At 27.7% G+C, this 19,476-nt stretch overlaps 4 protein-coding genes across 7 annotated transcripts; 2 read left to right on the plus strand and 2 right to left on the minus strand.

The window, feature by feature from the left end:
• Positions 1-779: 779 nt before the first annotated feature.
• Positions 780-3,391, minus strand: LOC123265943 (gastrula zinc finger protein XlCGF57.1-like). The gene is made up of 3 exons (XM_044729930.1): positions 3,128-3,391; positions 2,851-3,004; positions 780-2,076 (listed from the first exon to the last, which is right to left on the minus strand). The coding sequence occupies exons 1-3, from the start codon at positions 3,182-3,184 to the stop codon at positions 983-985; spliced, it is 1,305 nt and encodes a 434-aa protein (XP_044585865.1). The 5' UTR covers positions 3,185-3,391; the 3' UTR covers positions 780-982.
• A 1,115-nt stretch (positions 3,392-4,506) lies between these two features.
• Positions 4,507-7,756, plus strand: LOC123265658 (probable cytosolic Fe-S cluster assembly factor CPIJ010948). The gene is made up of 6 exons (XM_044729485.1): positions 4,507-4,600; positions 4,686-4,936; positions 5,004-5,093; positions 5,262-5,937; positions 7,007-7,387; positions 7,466-7,756. The coding sequence occupies exons 2-6, from the start codon at positions 4,868-4,870 to the stop codon at positions 7,705-7,707; spliced, it is 1,458 nt and encodes a 485-aa protein (XP_044585420.1). The 5' UTR covers positions 4,507-4,600; positions 4,686-4,867; the 3' UTR covers positions 7,708-7,756.
• Positions 7,757-7,917: 161 nt separating this feature from the next.
• Positions 7,918-10,087, minus strand: LOC123265662 (josephin-2). Of its 2 annotated transcripts, none has more exons than XM_044729500.1 (4): positions 9,999-10,087; positions 9,769-9,897; positions 9,494-9,708; positions 7,918-8,481 (listed from the first exon to the last, which is right to left on the minus strand). In XM_044729500.1, the coding sequence occupies exons 2-4, from the start codon at positions 9,796-9,798 to the stop codon at positions 8,016-8,018; spliced, it is 711 nt and encodes a 236-aa protein (XP_044585435.1). In that variant the 5' UTR covers positions 9,799-9,897; positions 9,999-10,087; the 3' UTR covers positions 7,918-8,015. The 2 variants fall into 2 exon arrangements, with proteins under 2 accessions (XP_044585435.1, XP_044585436.1); XM_044729501.1 differs by having other exon boundaries at positions 10,025-10,046.
• Positions 10,088-10,141: 54 nt separating this feature from the next.
• LOC123265660 (GTP-binding protein 1) lies at positions 10,142-19,470 on the plus strand. Of its 3 annotated transcripts, none has more exons than XM_044729487.1 (9): positions 10,142-10,285; positions 10,648-10,993; positions 11,371-11,482; positions 11,574-11,933; positions 13,029-13,181; positions 13,261-13,510; positions 13,588-13,732; positions 16,260-16,856; positions 19,001-19,470. In XM_044729487.1, exons 2-9 carry the CDS (start codon positions 10,907-10,909, stop codon positions 19,187-19,189), a joined length of 1,893 nt encoding a protein of 630 aa, XP_044585422.1. In that variant the 5' UTR covers positions 10,142-10,285; positions 10,648-10,906; the 3' UTR covers positions 19,190-19,470. The 3 variants fall into 3 exon arrangements, with proteins under 3 accessions (XP_044585422.1, XP_044585423.1, XP_044585424.1); XM_044729488.1 differs by having other exon boundaries at positions 10,216-10,258; XM_044729489.1 differs by lacking the exon at positions 10,142-10,285 and adding an exon at positions 10,365-10,511.
• The last annotated feature ends 6 nt before the right edge of the window (positions 19,471-19,476 follow it).

A 19,476-nucleotide genomic window follows, 5' to 3' on the forward strand; every position in this document is an offset into this window, starting at 1 on the left:
ATTTAAGTGTGTCTAAAATTAATTTTTTACTTATAACTTATTGTTCGGATGAACGCAATTTTATTAATAAATAGCAAACATTCAATAAATTTTTCCATTTGATATTTACTAAATTACAACGGTGGAAAAGTTTAAGTATCAGGTACAGTTTTTACACTTAATTGTCTTCAAAAAAATATCACTTTGATGAAACTATACTTCGTACACTAAGAGAAAAAATTTCTTTTGAAAAAAATGAGCATTGTTGTGAAAAGAAATTAAATATTTTCAATAATTTTATTTCTTAGCTGAAGACATAAAAAAAGATTGAGATTAGACATGGGAAATAATAAAAAGCAGAGAATAGTCATGCAGAAAGAGAGCATGACCTTCTACGTCCTTGTAAAACACAATAAGTGGTACAAGTAAAATCCAATCTATGTATCTTGATAATAAATAATAAATTAGTGTATTGTCATTGGTCCTCGATAGGTCTATGAAATTTTAATGAAATCTGACCGTTTGAAGTGGATCAAAATCAAGTCCAAAGGAGTCGGTTACAAACAAGCAAACAAACATATAAACATACAAGTGAAACTAATATAAAGCGTGTGAAAATTACTCTCGCAATAACGTTCTTGTTGAAAAAATTTTTTTGATTTAGAAAAAACAATTCTAGATAGACAACTTGCGAATTTTCATTCAAAATTTTTTTTCAATAAAAAAATTCTTATGAAAAAAATTTTCTTCAGCTAAATAAAATTGTTTAAAATTTTCATAAAATAAATTTCTTATTTTTTTCAAAATAAATTTTTTCTCTCAGTGTAAACAGTTTAATTTTTAACAACTCTCGATGCATTGAACATAAGAGACATCAACAATGCTACTTATAATTAAGCAATAAAAACAAATCAATTAGTATGATATTTTCAACAATTATTAAATTGTTTCATACTAATTAATAAAATAACACACCAATAATAGATGACAATGATCAACTGATTTATTTTTCTGTTGGTTTCTTTCTGACATTCTTAACATTTTTGGTCTTGGCTGTTGTCTTTGTTTCTACCCTTGTTGTTTCTAATTCCTTCTTAATTTCTTTACCGTGACGTTTCATAATATGTTTTTTCAAGGTACCTTTTTCTCGGAAATCCCTATCACAAATGTCACAATTGAAAGGTTTCTCACCCGTATGAGTAAACATGTGTAGGTTCAAATGGTGCTTTTGTCGAAACTTTTTTAAACAAATCTGACAAGTAAATGGCTTTTCACCGGTATGAATTTTTTTATGCCTGTATAAAGATGCTCTTTCACGAAATGTATGAGAACAAATAGCACAAGTCCAGAATTTTTTTCCGGAATGCAGTAACATATGTTCGTTCAAACCGTCTTTCCTTCGAAATTTCTTAGAGCAAATATCACAAGAAAATGGTTTTTCGCCAGTATGACAGAGCCTATGTCTGTTCAACAAAGTAGCACTGGTGAATCTTTTGGAACAAAATTCACAAAGATAGCGCTTTTCACCAGTATGTGCCACCATCATATGTCTGACCAGACTTTTTTTCACGCTGTATGTTGCTGGACAATCTTGACAAGCGTAACGTACTTCTCCGATGTGAATTCGCTTGTGCTCAAAATACTTATTTTTTTTGTCAAATTCCGTTGAACAAACTTCACAAGTGTAAGGTCCACCTACTTGCCCGTGAGATTTCATGTGTACGCTCAAGGAATATTTGTGACGGAATGAAGATGGACAAACTTGACAACTAAATTTTTTCTCATCACTGTGAATCAGCATGTGTTTGATTAAAGTTGCCTTTCGGTGAAATCTCATGGAACAAACTTCACAACTGTGCTGCCGTTCCTCCTCGTGAATTGTCATGTGACTTCTCAAGTGACATTTTTGAAAGAATCTCAGGGAACAAATTTTACAGCCGTAAGGCTTTTCCACCAGGTGTATTTTTTTATGTGATGTTAAGTGAGCTTTCACAAGGAATCTCATGGAACAAATCTTGCAAGCGTATGGTAATGTTATATCTGAACTTGAAATCTCAGTCGAAAAATTTGCATTTGCTATTTGCTTTTTTATAAATTCTAAAATGAAGAAAAAAAAATTATATTAATAGTAAGATAATAGTTTTAGAAATTTTTTTTTTTCAATTTACTAAGTAATAATTAAATGTGTGATAAAAAAATTCCACCTGTAAAAATTAAAAAAAAAATTATTAGTGGTAATTTTTAAAAGCATTTTTTTTTATTGTAATTGATTTGTTATAAAAATTTGAAAGTTATCTAACTTCAGTATCATTGATTAAATTGTTTAAAAAATTTTTAACAATTTGGAGATTTCTGTTAACTTTTGTATGAGGAAAATTCGACATTTTGTTCACATCCTAAAACATTTTCTATACAAAAAAAAATGATCTAAGATATTGAGACAAAAAATTATGATTTTTATCACAACAGATAATTTTTTTTTAAATCTAAAAAGTTAAAAAATTTACCATGATTTTTCATTTAATAGCATACACGGAAAGAACAAGATGACACTGAATCATCCCAGATTATACTGAGTGAAAAAAAGTATCATAATACTATATTATAGTAGCTAGTATAATTCAGATTACAATGAGTATAATCCAGATATCACGCAGTATAATCTGGATTTTTTTAGCTACTATCTGAAATTTTTTTTTCACCACAGATATCACTGAGTATAATCTGGGATGATATCCAGTGTCATCTTGTTCTTTCCGTGTATCACAAATAATATTTCTTTTTTAGATCGTAAAATTGATTGATAGTTTTTTGTCCAATTACCTTTAATTATTTTTTTCTTATATTAATAAAAATAATGAGAAGTTATACCAGGTATACAAGCAGCGTTTTTTAAATTCTCTGGATCGTCGTTATCATCATCATCAGGTTCTTCTAATTTTATTTCCTCACTATCTATTCTAGAATCTAAATTAAAATCTTGATGTGCGCTCCCATTTTTTTCACTCTTCTCACGTTGCAAAATCTGAAACATGTAAATTTAATGAGAAACAAGTAAACACAAATGTCAATTAGTCAACAATAAACAATTGTTAATTTTATTTGTAAATAATGTCTCTATGCTAAAAAAAAAACCTAACCCTCTTACCTTATCGTCATGCTTAATTCTTTTACTCTCTTTGTCAGCTGGTAGATTGTTATTCATTTTTTAAATAATTATCTACCAACTATTCGAATTTATCGAGTAATATTTTTTTATAATTTATTTTGTAATAAATAAACTTTCAACTTTTGTAAAAAATTTTTCTTGTGATCAAGTATTCCCCGGCTGTTCATTTCACATAATAAATGTATTTAAACAGTCAAATCGTTGGAAGATTTTTGTTTTTTAGAGATTACTTAACCTAATATTTTCATGCTCGCACTTAAGAATAGACTTACTGCGGCGCCACAATAATTTTTTTTATTGTAAAAAATTGTATCTTACATTGGCAACATAGATTTTATTTGGCACAAAAAAAATTATTATAAAATGTCGGTGAAAATTAAAAAACGATGAGTTTTCTATTGAAAACACCGCAGTAATTGAAAAAAAAGTTATGATGAAATTTCTTGAATAAAAATAGTTTTTAAAATTGAAAAAAATAATTAAGCATGATTAAGATTTTTATAATAAAAATTGTTTTCATCGAATGTGTTGATATATTACAATATTAAAAAATATTTTTTTTTTTTAGAATACAAAGATTAGTAAAGATAAAAAAATGGATGCAGTTACCAGAAGTTTTCTTCAGATTTTTCGATAAGTATTGAATAAATAAAAATAGAAACTGAAATTTTTATATTTCCAAAGAATACAGTTAAGCAACGTCAAAATTATATGAAAAGAAGTCGCTTAAAAATATACTGTCATGGATTAAGTATCGGAAAATTCAAAATAACACTCAAATTAACAGACATTTGAATAAAATCAAATTAGTCGAAATCTGAAAATTTCTGTAATTTATTTTATTGAAAAATTATTTTTAAAAAAATTAAAAAAAAAAATTTCACACGTAGAAAAATTAAAAAAACTATGTGTGCAATTTTTTAAAAATTATTTTTAGATTTAATTTAATTAATAAAAAAAAAGTCAAAAATTGTTGAACGACTACTAATTTAAGTGTCATACATTTGAATAAAAATTAAATTAGCCAACATTTAAAAATTAAAAAAATTTTTTTTTATTGAAGAAATGATTACAAAAAAATTTTCATTTGTAAAAAACTTTAAAAACTGTAAGTGCAATTTTTAAAAATATTTTTTTGTTCTAATTTAATTATTAAAAAAAATCAAAAAATTAAAAACGTCGGCTAACTTTAGTATTTTGACACTTTACCATTTTTGGATATTTATTTGACAATTAAACTAAGTCCAGAAAGTTATTTTCAAAAATTGCATTTATAATTTTTTGCAACTTTTAAATATGGAATTTTTTTCAAAATCTTTCTTCCTATAATTTATTTGTAAAAAAAATTCCTGAAAATAATCAAATGTTTCTCAACTTTAGTGTCACCAAAATTCCATCGAATAAATTAATAAATAAATTATTTAACATTTGGATTACAAAATTCGCTAGTTGGTATGCATTAACATTGTTGATAATTTTTCATCCAATAGTTATTATTTCTGCACTTTATTAATAAAAAAACTTGGTAAATTTTTAGATCTGCCAGCCTTCAAATCATTTCCCTCCATTTAGTATTGGAGGGGATATAAGTCTGTTCGAGGTTTAACTTTTAGATTCAACTGACACATCCATGTATTTTCTTGACGCATTTACTGTAAATATTCTGTAATTATAAATTGTTGATTTATTTTTCTATTGTATTTATGCAATAAGTTAATAATGGCGGAATCAAGATTCAGTGGAGCTTTGCAAATTACAAATTTAGACGATTTTATAACTCCGTCACAAGTAAGTAGGAGGTTAGAATGATTGTAATTTTTTTCTCAATATAATGTAACAATAATTTAATTTTTAGGAGTGCATCAAACCTGTAGAATATAAGAAAAAGTATGACACAGGCGCTAAAATAAAAATTCAGTCCAAAGAATTTGTGGAAATAAATAAAGTAAGTATTTCACTGATTAAAAATTAATGACACTGAAATTATAAAATATTCGTTAATTTTTAAAATTTTTTTAATAAAAAAATTCTGAGTAGAAATTATAAAAAATTATCAACACAGTTTTTTGTAATTAATTTTTTAGAACTAATTTAATTTTTTTTACTTGTCCAGAGAGAGCCAGAGCAGTTAGAAAAAGTTGAAATAACTCTAGCAGATTGTCTGGCTTGCAGCGGATGTATAACTTCCGCCGAGAGTGTTCTAGTATCGCAACAAAACCAGGAACAGCTTTTACGTATTTTTGAAGAGAAGAAAAGTCAACAGGTTGCTTCAGATGAAAGTGGAAATATAAAACTTATCGTAGTGAGTTTTTCGGTCCAACCGATCCTGTCTCTTGCTGAAAGATATGATCTGGACCCTGAGGACACTGCTCTGAGACTGGCCGGGTACTTTAGAGAACTTGGAGCGGACGTTATTCTCGATATGACTGCGGCCGATGATCTAGCTTTGTTGGAAAGCGCTAAGGAATTTATAAAGCGGTATAATTACCAGCAAGAAGGCCTGAAGAAACAAATACCGATGCTTGCATCCTCGTGTCCAGGGTGGATTTGTTACGCAGAAAAGACTCACGGAAGTTTTATTTTGCCTTACATCAGTAATACCAAGTCTCCACAGCAAATAATGGGGTCGCTGGTTAAGTATCATTTGTCAAAACTGAAACAGGTGCTTCCAGAGAATATTTATCATGTGACATTGATGCCGTGTTATGATAAAAAATTGGAAGCTTTCAGGGATGATTTTGTTGATAAATCTAATAACACTAAAGATGTAGATTGCGTTATAACTTCCAGTAAGTAAATAATACATGGAAAAAAAATTAACTTGAATCAAGATAAAAAATTCTTGAATCTAGTAAATTTTATTTAAACCAAAAAAAAATTTGGTAAATATTTACAAGTGGGGTCAACCATTTTCATTTTTTTGAACGAAATTTCTATTTGATTTTATTGATATATTTTTTTTGAAAAATACATAAAAAAATTAACAATTAAGAAAAAAAAGTTGATTATCACAATTTTAGCAAATTTTCAAAAAAATTTATAAATTTTTCAGAAAATTGTGATATTCAACTTTTTTTTTTTTTTTTTTTTTTTAATTCGTTTTTTTTATGTACTTTTCAAAAAAAATATAGAATAGAATATAATTTTATTTGTATCACAATATTTAGTGTTTTAAAAAACTGTTACCATTTTACATTTATAATAATTATTTTTTAACCGTTTTCTTGGGTACACCCTTTTTTTATAAGTACACACCACTCTCTATAATACACTTTAATTTATTACATCCTCTTACCTTAGTTAAACTTAAAATATGTTTTAAAATATCACACTCTTTACAGCTTTTATAATAAAGAATAATTTTTATACTAAACAAAATAACTAGCTTTACATTTCTGTCTAACTCTTATGTTTAATTTTGTCTTTTTTTAGCATACATTATATGTCTGCAGTGCCTTGACAATTTTAAAAAAAAAAATAAAATAAAAATTTTATCCAAAAACATAAGAGCCAAAATTTTTTCTAACTTTTGAAGGCAAAAAAGCTATCAAAATCTTTATTTTTTTCTTTCATGACATTTTTTATCATAAATGCGCCGTACAAACAAAATCCAAAAAAAAATTTGAAAATGTTAATTTTTAATCTAGTTATGGCCCAAAATCGGGTTGACCCCACTTGTAAATAATTACCAAAAATTTATTAGTTTAAAAATTTTTCTACTCAAATCAAGAAAATCAAGTTCTTCAAAATTATTTACTTGATTCGTTAGTTTTTTTTTTCTGTGTAAAAAATATTGAAAAAAAAATTATTTTTATAATTTGTATTAATTCTAATCAAAAATTTTTGTTTAATTTTCAGTTGAATTAGAACAAATGTTGGAGCAACAAAATAAAAAATTAAACGATTTTGAACCAAGTGTGATAGACTCACCTTTTGTTACCTTAGAGTTTTCGAATAAGCCTAAACACATTTGGAGTCATTCCGGTTCTGGATCTGGCGGATACGCTGATTTTATTTTTAAGTACGCTGCTAAAAATTTGTTCCAAATGACAGATGTAAAGTTGGAGTTCAAAGATTTAAGAAATCCAGATTTCAAGGAAGCTGTTTTAGAACAAGACGGCAAAGTACTTTTGCGATTCGCCATCGCTAATGGGTTCCGAAATATTCAGAATCTTGTACAAAAGTTGAAGAGAGACAAGTGTGTGTATCATTACGTTGAAATAATGGCTTGTCCTGCAGGTTAATACATTTTTATTTATTAATTTATAAATACTGTATCGTATTATAAGTAAGTTAATAATTAAACTTTGATCCTAGGCTGCTTGAACGGTGGAGCACAAATTAGGCCTCGAAATGGCCTACAGTCTCGACAATTGGTCTCAGTTTTGGAGTCTCACTACCGAAAACTTGCTGAAATGGATCCAGAGAATAATCCAGTAGTTAAAAAATTGTACAATTCGTGGCTGGATGGTGAAGATTCGGATAAAAATCTTGCATTTGTTCAAACTCAGTATCACGAAATTGAAAAAACGAATATTGCTTTAACGATTAAGTGGTAAAATAATTATATTTATTTTTATAGTTATAAAATAAAAAACAGGTTTATAATAATGCAATATTTATTATCAAGTGATGAAAAATAAAATATATTTACGTAACAACAAAAAATAACAATAATGACCAACAAATATCAATAATTAAAGCTTTAAAGTTAAATCAATAAGCAATAAATTTTTTTTTACTTAGAAATATAATAATAATATAAATACTATAACTATAAGAATATTTATTTACACATAAATAATAAATATTTATTGTATAGTAATTTAAAACATGTATGACAAATACCGTGAGCACTTAAATTACTCTAATCACCAGAATTTTTAGTTTCACTTATTTGATTATCATTATTCAAGTCAAAAGTAATGTCAGACACATTTATAAACCGATGGTTATTTTCGTCGTTGTCGTGAGAATACTTATTATTATCATCATCGTTATTTTCAATAAATTTTCTATTAATATTATCATTACCGTTATCCAATTTTATCAGCCAATCTTGATTGTTCGCTATTTCTCGCGAAACAACAAGAAGTAATTCCTTTTCTTTACTCAGTATTTGGTCCTTAAGATATGCTATCAATTCGTCGTTGTTGCCAATCAACACCGGGGAGTCGAGCTTAGAGTCAAGGTTGTAAAAGGCACCTTTTATCTTACGCAAAGCTATCCAATGACGTTTTTTTAAGGGTAAGAGTACAAATCCTAGTTTATATTCCGTTGGAACGTTAAGAATGAATCCGTCTATTTTGTCCAAATTTAGACTATTCAAATCTCTGCAATCAAATGTATCATCATCATTATTATAATAATTACAAAGTATATTAAAATTGAGAGATAAGTATCTGAAAATTTTTAACGAATAAATTATAAGGTAAAAAACCTAGTTACTGACACTGGTCTAGTTGTTTGACACTTGCAATTTTGATCCAATTAAAAAAATAAAATGTTCTCAAAAATCCAATTATCTTAAAATTTCATAATTATTTTTCATGACACTAAAATTTGTACACTTATTTAATTTTTTTTGAAAAATAAACCAAGTATAGAAAATTATTTTTACAAATTATAAAAATTAAAGTAGCAGATATTTAATAAGTTTTAGAATTTTTTTAAGAAATAAATTAGTCCAAAAAAAAATTGACATGGAGAAATTTAAAAAAATTAAAAATGCAATTTTTTAAAAATAATTTTTTAGAACAAATTTTTTTGTTAAATAAAATTAAAAAATGGTCAAGTGACTGCTAACTTTTGTCATTATGAAAATTAATTTAGCAGATATTTAATAATTTTGGTGTCAATAAATTATGGCAAAAAATTGAAAAAAAAAAAAAATTGACATGTAAAAATTTTAAATGCAATTTTTTAAAAATAATTTTTTAGAATAAATTTGTTTGCTAAATAAAATTAAAAAATGGTCAAGTGACTGCTAACTGTAATGTCATTTAAAAATTGCATTTATAATTTTTCAGAGCTTCCAAAGATGGAATTTTTTAAGTAAATTTTTTTTGCACTAATTTATTTTTTTAAAAAAACTCCAAAAATCAGATGTCTCTCAATTTATGATACTGAATTCAAAAAAATTGACAATTTTTAGGATTTTCTGAATTGAAAAAATAATTGCAAAAAAAAAAAATACAAGGAAAATTACACATGTAGAAGATTAAAAAATCTTTAAGTGAAATTTTTAGAAAATATTTTTTAAATCCTAATTTAATTACTGAAAAAAATAAAAAATTGGCTGATTTCAGTACGATTTATTTTCTAGAAGAATTAATCAACACCAACCTTCGCTTATCAAACCAAATAGCTTCGCAGCCCTTTTTCTGCAAGGCAGCCATAATGACATTAATGTCATAGTTCCCGAGCCCGAGCAGCGACTTGTGGGGGTTGATCCACACATCTGGACTCAGTCCATAGCATATTTGGTCCAGCTCCTGCTTGCTGAACCCTCTCTCCTGAAACAAATTGTTAAGCGCGTGCAAAGCGCACAGCTCCTTCACCTGAAAAACCAACCCCAGTAAATTAAAACAATACAAAAATATTATCTAAAAAATAAATACCTGTCTTTCATGATAGATAGATCCTGTCATCTCCACTTTTGATATTCTTACCGTCAAACAAATCTACATTCTCTAACCTTTTAATCACCCATCAGATTAAATCCTATCCTCCATTACTTGTAATCATACCTGTTATAAACAAATGAAAAATGAATAATTATTTTTTTTATACTTTTCTACGCTACAAACGAGAATTGGGTTAGGTGTTGAATTAAATATTATTAACTTACTTGTCAAAACCATTTGACTGGCTTACCGGTTGTAATTACGGTGTTTCAGCCATTTGTAAAATCCTCTCCTGCCGGTTGAATTTCCGTTGCTCTAGTCTTCTTTACCAACACATATATATAGAGACATATATAGATAAGTTTGACAGTAGTAAGTTCTTAGAAGAAAAGAATAAAAGCATACACCAATAATATTTTTGTTTTTGTATTAACAGAATCACAACTACATATAAAATATATTCATGCATACAAACATACTTACAGTGAGGATTCAACATATGATGAAATAGGTAACTATGAATTAAATCAGAATAAATATTTAAATAAATTGTTTTGTTCTATTATTTTAATACATATTAATTCAATAATCGTTAACCGCAATATAATTATGACTTTTACATTTTAGATTTGAAGTTCACATAAATCTTGTATGTGTTCTACCTTTCACTTAACACTTTTTACCTTTCTTTTATTTTATTTGTAGACTAATATTATATTAGTAACATTATTGGGTTTGTAAGTATAATAATAAGCAAAAGCAATTGAACAAACAAAATTATTTAAATCTTTATTGCAGTCAAAATATTTATGTTATTTTTATCTTTGAATGTGTACATATACATATGTATATATATATAACCTGTTGTTGTAGATCCAAGCTTTGCGGATTCTTCAGGCTACATATGTCGATTGATTGATTATTGATCCACATCGACGGAAAAAGGATTATGCTGGTGTTTTATGTCAGTAATGCACATGTTCACTCGTGGGACAATATGCTATCGGAATAAATTTCGATATAAATTAACAAAGATTTATCGAATACACTGTTAAGAAATTTCATTAAAAATTTTTATTTTACTGACATAAATATTTATAAAAAAGTAGTTTTTGAGAAGAAATCAGACAATATGTCAGCTTTACCTTCACCTTCGGAGGTGGAAATTATTGAAAATAAACAGGAGCCTAATGTTGATTATTCAAGTATCAGAGGAAAGGTAAATTAAATTTTTTATTCTTTATTTTTTAAAAAACAAAATAAAATTTAAAACACTAAAATTTCATGTCTTATTATCAGTTTTATTTAATAATTTAATATTCATATTCGTGTTAGCAATTAAAATTATGGTAATTATTTCCAAGTGTTGCTTGCTCTACTTGTGAATGAATGTGGAAAAATAAGATAATTATTTTTTTGTTGAGGTTTGATAAATAAAAATATTGTTGTTAATTATCAAAAAATTATGAATGATAAAAAAAATTTTATGTGAAGAAATAAATCCAAGTATTATAATTAATTAGAACTTTATAATTGCACATTTAATTAATTAATAAATACTTATCACATCACTGATTTTTATTTATATTATTTTAGGACGTACTTGTGAGCCCATCTGAGCATCAGTACGAATTACTTCTAAAACGCTTGAAAGAACGAGTAGACGATGGTGGAAGCGAAACAATATTTAACATTGGTATTGGCGAAGGTATAAATTATATTATTATTTATTATATTATGTTCAAAAATAAATCACTTGATACATTAGTTATGTAATGAAAATGAATATGTATTAATAGATGGATCGGAAGACGGACTGAAGCCTGACGAGTATGAAGCATCAATTGCAACGCTGCAATCACTAGCAGCGACAATAGAGGCTGATTGTGTACTTCTTCGTCAAAGCAAAGTTGATCAAGGCCTAACGGGACAGTACCTCGTACGAAAGCGTCTAAATATTCAGGATTTTTTGGAGATAAGAGTCGCGGTGGTGGGTAATGTCGATGCTGGTAAATCGACACTCCTGGGAGTTCTTACTCACGGGGAACTTGACAATGGGCGAGGACTTGCGAGACAGAAGTTGTTCCGTCATAAACACGAAGCTGAGTCTGGAAGGACAAGTTCCGTTGGGAATGATATTCTGGGATTTGACAGCGTTGGTAAGATATTTGTTTTATTTTAGATATCAATAATTCAACTGGGTCGTTAGCGTGTCACGGCAAGATCAAACGCTTATCTGATTAAAACTCGCGATAACAATATAAATTATTTTATTGTGTAATCTATATTGTCTAATCTATATTATTAAGAGAGTAAGAAAAATTTTGTCTCCAGGATAGTCATAATTCTCTATCACTAGATACATAATTAAGAAATGACCTTGTATCTTGTGAACTATTGACATTTTTAAAGATATAAGCTCATCCCAATGTTGCACTCATCGAGACCTTTCATACGAGTACCCACATCAATTTTTCATATATTTTATATATATGGTATTTGTGAAGTATATAAATATATGAAAAATTGATGTGGGTACTCAAATGAAAGGTTTTGATAAGTGTAATGTTGCGATGAGCTTATATCTTTAAAAATGTCAATAGTTCTCAAAATATAAGGTCATTTCTTAATTATTGACATTTTTTAAGATATAAACTCATTCTGATGTTACATTCATCAAGGCCTTTCATTTGAGTACCCACATCAATTTTTCATATATTTTATATATTTATATATTTCACAAATACCATATATATAAAATATATAAAAAATGCCATATGGGTACTTAAATAAAAGGTCTCGATGAGTGTAACATCGAAATGAGTTTATATCTTAAAAAATGTCAATAATTAAGAACTGACATTGCTATCTTGTTAACTATTGACATTTTTAAAGATATAAGCTCATCCCGATGTTACTCTTATCAAGACCTTTCATTTGAGTACCCACATCAATTTTTCATATATTTATATGTATTATATATATGTATATATGAAAAATATATCAAAATGCATGTGGGTACTCAAATGAAAGCTCTTGATGAGTGTAACATCGGGATGAGCTTATATTTTCAAAAACGTCAATAATTAAGAAATTACAGTGCAATTTAACAAAAGTCATGATTAAATAAAGCAAAATTTTATTTATTTATAGTTCACAAGTCACGACAGTCACATAGTGACTGCAAGGTTGCTATTTTTATTTTATCACAACAATAATAAATTATATTAAAAATGATAAACAATTTTTTCCAGGAAATGTTGTGAATAAACCCGAGCACGGATCTTTGGATTGGGTTAAAATTTGTGAGAAATCATCAAAAGTTATAACGTTCATAGATCTCGCTGGCCATGAACGTTATCTCAAAACTACTGTTTTCGGAATGACTGGACACGCTCCTGATTTTGGTAAACATATTTATACTAAAGTTTTTTTTTTTTCATATGTTGGATTTTATGTTGTCATTGACTATTAAATCAATTTTAGGAATGCTTATGGTGGGAGCGAATGCAGGTATCGTCGGAATGACTAAAGAACATTTAGGTCTAGCTCTTGCCCTATCAGTACCTGTGTTTGTAGTTGTCACTAAAATAGACATGTGTCCTCAAAATATTCTTCAAGAAAATTTAAGACTACTAATCCGTATTCTAAAGTCACCTGGGTGTAGAAAAGTACCCGTTACTGTTAAGACTCCCGATGACGTTGTCGTCAGCGCTACTAATTTTGTTTCCGAAAGGTAGTATCAATGTTGCTTAAATAATTGTTATTTAATATATTATCGAAATATCTAAATATCACTTGAATAATTTTTAGACTGTGTCCCATTTTTCAAGTATCAAATGTTAATGGTGAAAACTTGCATCTTCTGAAGATGTTTTTGAATTTATTGACTGCTAGAATCACTAGCCATGATAATGAACCTGCCGAGTATCAGATAGATGATACTTATTCGGTACCTGTAAGTTATTAATAATAATTATAATAATCTTTATAATTAAGAGAATAAGGAAAATTTTGTTTCCGGCGTATTTATATGATAAAATGAGTTTTTTAAATTAAATTTAGTATCATTAGAAAAGTCTTGATCTGAATTGGTACCTTTCCAATGTTTCATATACCTTTCTAAAATAGTTCATTGATTATGACAAGTTTTTGAAGTAGTTTTAATTAGATTCGGATTTCACCATAAACCTAAATTGTTTATTTATTTATTTGTTTTGTACAAGTGAGTTTGGTTATATGTCAAAAATTAATTTATATAATTAAGAGATTATGAAAAATTTTTAAACGGATATATCTTTATCGTAAATAGGTTTTGATATTTTTCAGCGATAGTCATTTATAATTTAAATAATTGAGAGTAAAGAAAATTTTATGACGAGCATATTATTATTTTGAAAAGAATTTGATAATTATTTACAAGTGGGGTTTACCATTTTAACTTCCATTTTTTTGAACGAAATTTCTATTTGATTTTATTGTTATACTTTTTTTTTAAATATATAAAAAAATGAACAATTAAAAAAAAAGTTGATTATCATAATTTTAACAAATTTTCAAAAAAATTTATAAATTTTTTAGAAAATTGTGATATTCAACTTTTTTTTTTTAATTGTTTATTTTTTTATGTATTTTTCAAAAAAATATATATCAAAAAAAGATAAAATATAAATTTCATCCAAAAACATGAGAGCCAAAATTTTTTCCAACTTTTAAAGGCAAAAAAGGTATCGAAATTTTTTTTTTCCTATCACGACATTTTTTATTATAAATGCGCCGAAAAAACAAGCAGAATCAAAATTAAAATTAAAAAATGTTAATTTTTCACCTAGATATGACGAAAAATAGGTGTAAAATAATATAACTTAAAATTAAACATTAAATATTTATTTGCTGGATCAGGGTGTTGAAAAGAACTTTAATGCACTTTATTCGTGGTTTTCCGTTTATTCATAAAAGTGTATCACAGATATAAATTTGATCACAGTAATTGACTAGAATTTGAAATATAATTGATGTTATGAATTAATTATCGAGTAACAATATGAATTATGACTATTACACTTTACACATTAAGGAAGTCACATTGATGGGTGTAGAATATGATTATTATTAATTACAAACTATTGAGAATTACAATTTCTACTGATTATCGATCAGTAATTTGGAATTAAGAACAGTGCACCGTACACGTTACATAATTTTCAAGATGAGCGTAATATATGATTATTATAACTTTAAATAATTATTAAGAATTATAATAAGTACAGATGTATTAATTAATTAATTGTATTATACATTGATGAGTAATTATTACCGCGTGGCACTATACACAGGCGTTAATATACGAGAATTTACGAGCGTTGATATTGAATATAATTACACAAACTTATACATTATTGTTTATAATTAATTAGATTACGAGAGTGTAAGTATTTTATTATTATCACACAACTTTCATTGATGACGCGACAATACGGGTAACCAAATGATGAACTAACTGATGAACCGAGTGATGATCAAAAGGTGAACCGAGTAATGAAACGCGCGATGAGCCGAGTACGAGGTCTGAACGAATACAGAAAATCTTGCAGTCACAAGGATAATTGTTGAAAAGACTTATGAGGTCATAGGCATACCTGGATGAATTGGTGGTGATATCACCTCAGCCAGGTATGACTAATTAAGCATTGATTGTAAAATGTATAAATGATGAGTCATGTTGACCATTGCAGTGAAAATGAGTATTAGTTTAATCCCTTGTGACTGCAGAGCATTAATTATTAATTATTGTCTAAATGACATGTAAGATTTACAAATGCAAGATATAACACCTGGCATGGAGAAGCCAGCGCGAGGTTAAACTATGTATGATAAGAGGAAGATTATGATTAAATGCAAAATTCATGAATGAAAGCTTAAACAAATACCTTATTTACCAAACCGAATAAGTGTCGATGATTGGCCTTGTAAATTAATTGAGAGCGTAGATGGAACCCGATTAAAAGTATTGAAGATTTCCTGGTATGGAGCACGTGGAGAGTGAATTAATAAAATTGAGAGAGTAAAGAAAACTTTCTGACGAGCATATTATTATTTTGAAAGGAATTTTTATAGTTAAATTTGGTATCATCACAAAGATCTTGACAAGAATTTGTGCCTTTTCACGGTTTTATATATTCTTTAGTAATAGTCAATTTTTTATGTTAAGTTTTTGGAGGAGTTTTTAATAGTTTGTCGGTTCTATAAATTTGTTCCGTTAGATTTTTCCATTAAAATATTTGTAATTGATCCAGTTATAAAACTATTATTTTTTAAATTTATTCAAAAATTACCCAAACTATCTATGGTGTGATTAGAAATATGAAAAAAATTATTAAGCCAAAATTTCCTTATTCTTAATCCATAAATTTTGGTCACATAGTGACTGCAGGTTGCTAGTTTATAATTATAATAATTAATCGATATTTTTTAATTAAAAATAGGGTGTAGGTACAGTTGTCTCAGGTACGACACTTAAGGGTGTGATAAAACTAAACGACGTATTACTGCTAGGACCAGATCCACTGGGTCACTTTACGCAAATCACCATAAAGAGTATTCACCGCAAACGCATGCCGGTGAGTGAAGTACGAGGTGGTCAGACAGCAAGCTTCGCTCTCAAGAAAATAAAAAGATCACAAATACGAAAAGGAATGGTGATGGTATCTCCAGCTTTGAATCCTCAAGCCTGCTGGGAGTTTGAAGGTGAAATACTAGTGCTGCATCACCCGACTACAATAAGTTCGCGCTACCAAGCTATGGTTCACTGTGGAAGTATCAGACAGACCGCATCTATTCTATCTATGTCTCAGGATTGTTTACGAACGGGTGACAAAGCTTTGGTGCACTTCAGATTCATTAAACATCCAGAGTATATTAAACCGGGACAGCGTATGGTTTTTAGAGAGGGACGTACTAAAGCTGTGGGAAATGTTTTGAGATTGATTCCTCATTCAAGTATTACTCATTCTAATAATACGAGGACTGGAAAGCAGCAGAATAAAAATAATCAACAGCCTCGTGCTACATCGACGTCATATGTAAGTATTTTTTTTTTTTTTTTAATGCGAAATTAAGTTTTGCAAAATGAGAAAAGTTATAAAGGTAAAGGAAAGTACCCAGTACTTGAACACTTATAAAAATGGGACCAGTACTTGAACAGACTTTTCGAATTGTTGTAATACAAAATCCGTATATTTATTATGAGTAATATGCGCGTATTATAATTATTAAATGATACAGTAATTGATTTCTGTAAGTTTATTTAATTGTAAATCAAAAAAATTATATTTTTGTTAATTTAAAAGTTGACATGTCGAGAATAGCCGATAGATGCTATTTTTTTTCATGAAAAAGGTACTAAACCGTAAACCGAATAATCAGTAAAAAAAACACGGTAAGGTAAAAGCCCCAATAGATGATCACATACCAGTATATGATCACTCCATGTATTTGTATATCTATATTCATAAATATAGGTATACAAATACATGGAGTGATCATATACTGGTCATGATCATCTATTGGGGCTTTTACCTTATATCATTTTAAGTAAAAAAAATTGTACCACCCAAATGAAATAGTCTTTTCTAAATAATAAATATTTTTGCAAAGACAAACTATAATTTTTATATTAAATTTTAGCGACTAACTATACCTCCAAATTTTCAAAGCGGTACCCAGAACTTGAATAAACTGGGGCCGTATAATTTTAACCCTTCGTTGGTCGAGCTTTTTTTAGTTTCTCGCTCGCACTATAGCGAGTCTCTATAGGTTGAGTAGTTGTTAGGCGGCGATTCGCTCATAGCGCGACCAACGAAGGGTTAACAGCACTCTACCTCTAATAGGTTTATAGATTAGTGATTAGCATTGTGATTCGTATTAATTACTGCAAATTAAATAAGTTTTATAGCTAAAAATTAGTGTAGTTAAGGGGGAACACCACTGTGATGATCGAAAAAAAGAGGTGATTTTCGGGAATTTTTTTGACAGGGAAAATAAAGGAATTTGGGGATCGGATTTTTTTTTATTTTATTAAGGGTACATTAAAAATTATTATCCTAAATTTTTATTAAAAAATATTTAATTATTACAAAGTTATTAACAATCTCGTACAGCACTAGAAAAAATTCCCCCCTCCATGGTCGGTTCGACAACTCAAAAACAGATCATCTGAAAATAAAAACCCAAATTGCTTTTTAATCAGTAAGGATGTAGTTATCGTCGCAAGTACGGAATTTTGAAAATTTTAATTTTAAAAAAAATGGCGACTGAATGAAAATTTTCTCACTATTCTTACTCTTTTTTTTTTTGTTTAACCCGGCTAAAAAAATCTTTAAAATAAAAATTTTTCAAATTCCGTACGTGCGACGATAACTACATCCTTACTGATTAAAAAGCAATTTGGGTTTTTATTTTCAGATGATCCGTTTTTGAGTTATCGAACTGACCATGGAGGGGGAAATTTTTTCTAGTGCTCTATGAGATTGTTAATAACTTTGTTATTATTAAATATTTTTTAATAAAAATTTAGGGTAATAATCTTTAATGTACACTTAATAAAATAAAAAAAAATCCGATCCCTAAATTCCTATATTTTCCCTGTCAAAAAAATTCCCGAAAATCACCTCTTTTTTTTTATTGTCAATGTGGTGTTTCCCCCTTAAAAATTATTGAACGTTTTGAATTGAGTTTTTTTTATTTATAATTGAAAATTTGCTTTCTCATTCATAAAAAATGTAATTAAAAAATTAAATACAAAAATTTCTCATTTTTGAATGAACATATTAAATATTCACAGTATTATTTTTAATATTAATCAATAATATGTTATAATTCTTTTGATATTTCAATAAAACGTTGAAAATTTTTGCTGTGCCATTGCCATATATTTTATTAGTTCAACTACTGCTCCCGTAGTGTTCAACTACTGCGGCTTGTCAGAATTGATTGTTCAACTACTACTTCTTTCATAGTCTATCTTAAAAACGTTGTCAAAATATAAATATTCAATTATCTTTGTTATTTTGCGCTTTAATCAATTAAAAATTGTTTATATTTTTATGAAAATCACTAATTTGAACTAACAATTACATCTTTATTTATTAAAAGTGGGGTCAAATACGTTTTACTTTGAAACCTGTTCAACTACTGGGTACTTAATTTCTGTAAATTTAATTTCTAGGCAGGAGATAATAATGACAACAGTGAATCTACAGCTTCAAAACGGGAAAATCTCCCACAGAAAATGATCTCTGGCCCGACAAATAAGAGAGGAAAGGGAAGAATGGGTAACCGTACCCACAACGCTAACTCATCAAGCATCCAACCACTTTCTGAGCAAAATCGACCAGCTTCAAACTTTAAAAACTAGTGTACAAAATTTTTTATCTTTAAACATATTATATTATATAATAATATAATATCTTCCAGTAATTTCTTTCTACGAATTACTATTATTAATATTAATTAATATATCATTTTTCATGGCGTACTTTAAAAGTTAGCTTTAACATAGCGGTTGTTGTTTTTCTGGCACCTATTATATTAATATAAAATACTTTTGACTAAATGTAAACACACTAGTAATACGATTGATAATAATAATATAATGATAATTAACGATACTATTGATAATAAAATATCCTTCAACTATCTGAA

Source organism: Cotesia glomerata, linkage group LG5 (assembly GCF_020080835.1).
Source record: "Cotesia glomerata isolate CgM1 linkage group LG5, MPM_Cglom_v2.3, whole genome shotgun sequence".
NCBI lineage: Eukaryota > Metazoa > Arthropoda > Insecta > Hymenoptera > Braconidae > Cotesia > Cotesia glomerata.

Excerpts from the sequence above, each read along its gene's own strand:
- LOC123265943 (XM_044729930.1), bottom strand. The coding sequence starts at position 3,184 with ATGAATAACAATCTACCAGCTGACAAAGAGAGTAAAAGAATTAAGCAT. Across the intron at positions 3,005-3,127 it reads GAATTAAGCATGACGATAAG|ATTTTGCAACGTGAGAAGAG; the intron begins GTAAGAGGGTTA and ends TACATGTTTCAG. Across the intron at positions 2,077-2,850 it reads AAACGCTGCTTGTATACCTG|AATTTATAAAAAAGCAAATA; the intron begins GTATAACTTCTC and ends TCTTCATTTTAG.
- LOC123265658 (XM_044729485.1), top strand. The coding sequence starts at position 4,868 with ATGGCGGAATCAAGATTCAGTGGAGCTTTGCAAATTACAAATTTAGAC. Across the intron at positions 5,094-5,261 it reads AATTTGTGGAAATAAATAAA|AGAGAGCCAGAGCAGTTAGA; the intron begins GTAAGTATTTCA and ends TTACTTGTCCAG. Across the intron at positions 5,938-7,006 it reads AGATTGCGTTATAACTTCCA|TTGAATTAGAACAAATGTTG; the intron begins GTAAGTAAATAA and ends TTTAATTTTCAG.
- LOC123265662 (XM_044729500.1), bottom strand. The coding sequence starts at position 9,798 with ATGACAGGATCTATCTATCATGAAAGACAG. Across the intron at positions 9,709-9,768 it reads CTATCTATCATGAAAGACAG|GTGAAGGAGCTGTGCGCTTT; the intron begins GTATTTATTTTT and ends TTGGTTTTTCAG. Across the intron at positions 8,482-9,493 it reads ATTTGGTTTGATAAGCGAAG|AGATTTGAATAGTCTAAATT; the intron begins GTTGGTGTTGAT and ends ATTTGATTGCAG.
- LOC123265660 (XM_044729487.1), top strand. The coding sequence starts at position 10,907 with ATGTCAGCTTTACCTTCACCTTCGGAGGTGGAAATTATTGAAAATAAA. Across the intron at positions 13,511-13,587 it reads ACTAATTTTGTTTCCGAAAG|ACTGTGTCCCATTTTTCAAG; the intron begins GTAGTATCAATG and ends AATAATTTTTAG. Across the intron at positions 13,733-16,259 it reads ATGATACTTATTCGGTACCT|GGTGTAGGTACAGTTGTCTC; the intron begins GTAAGTTATTAA and ends AATTAAAAATAG.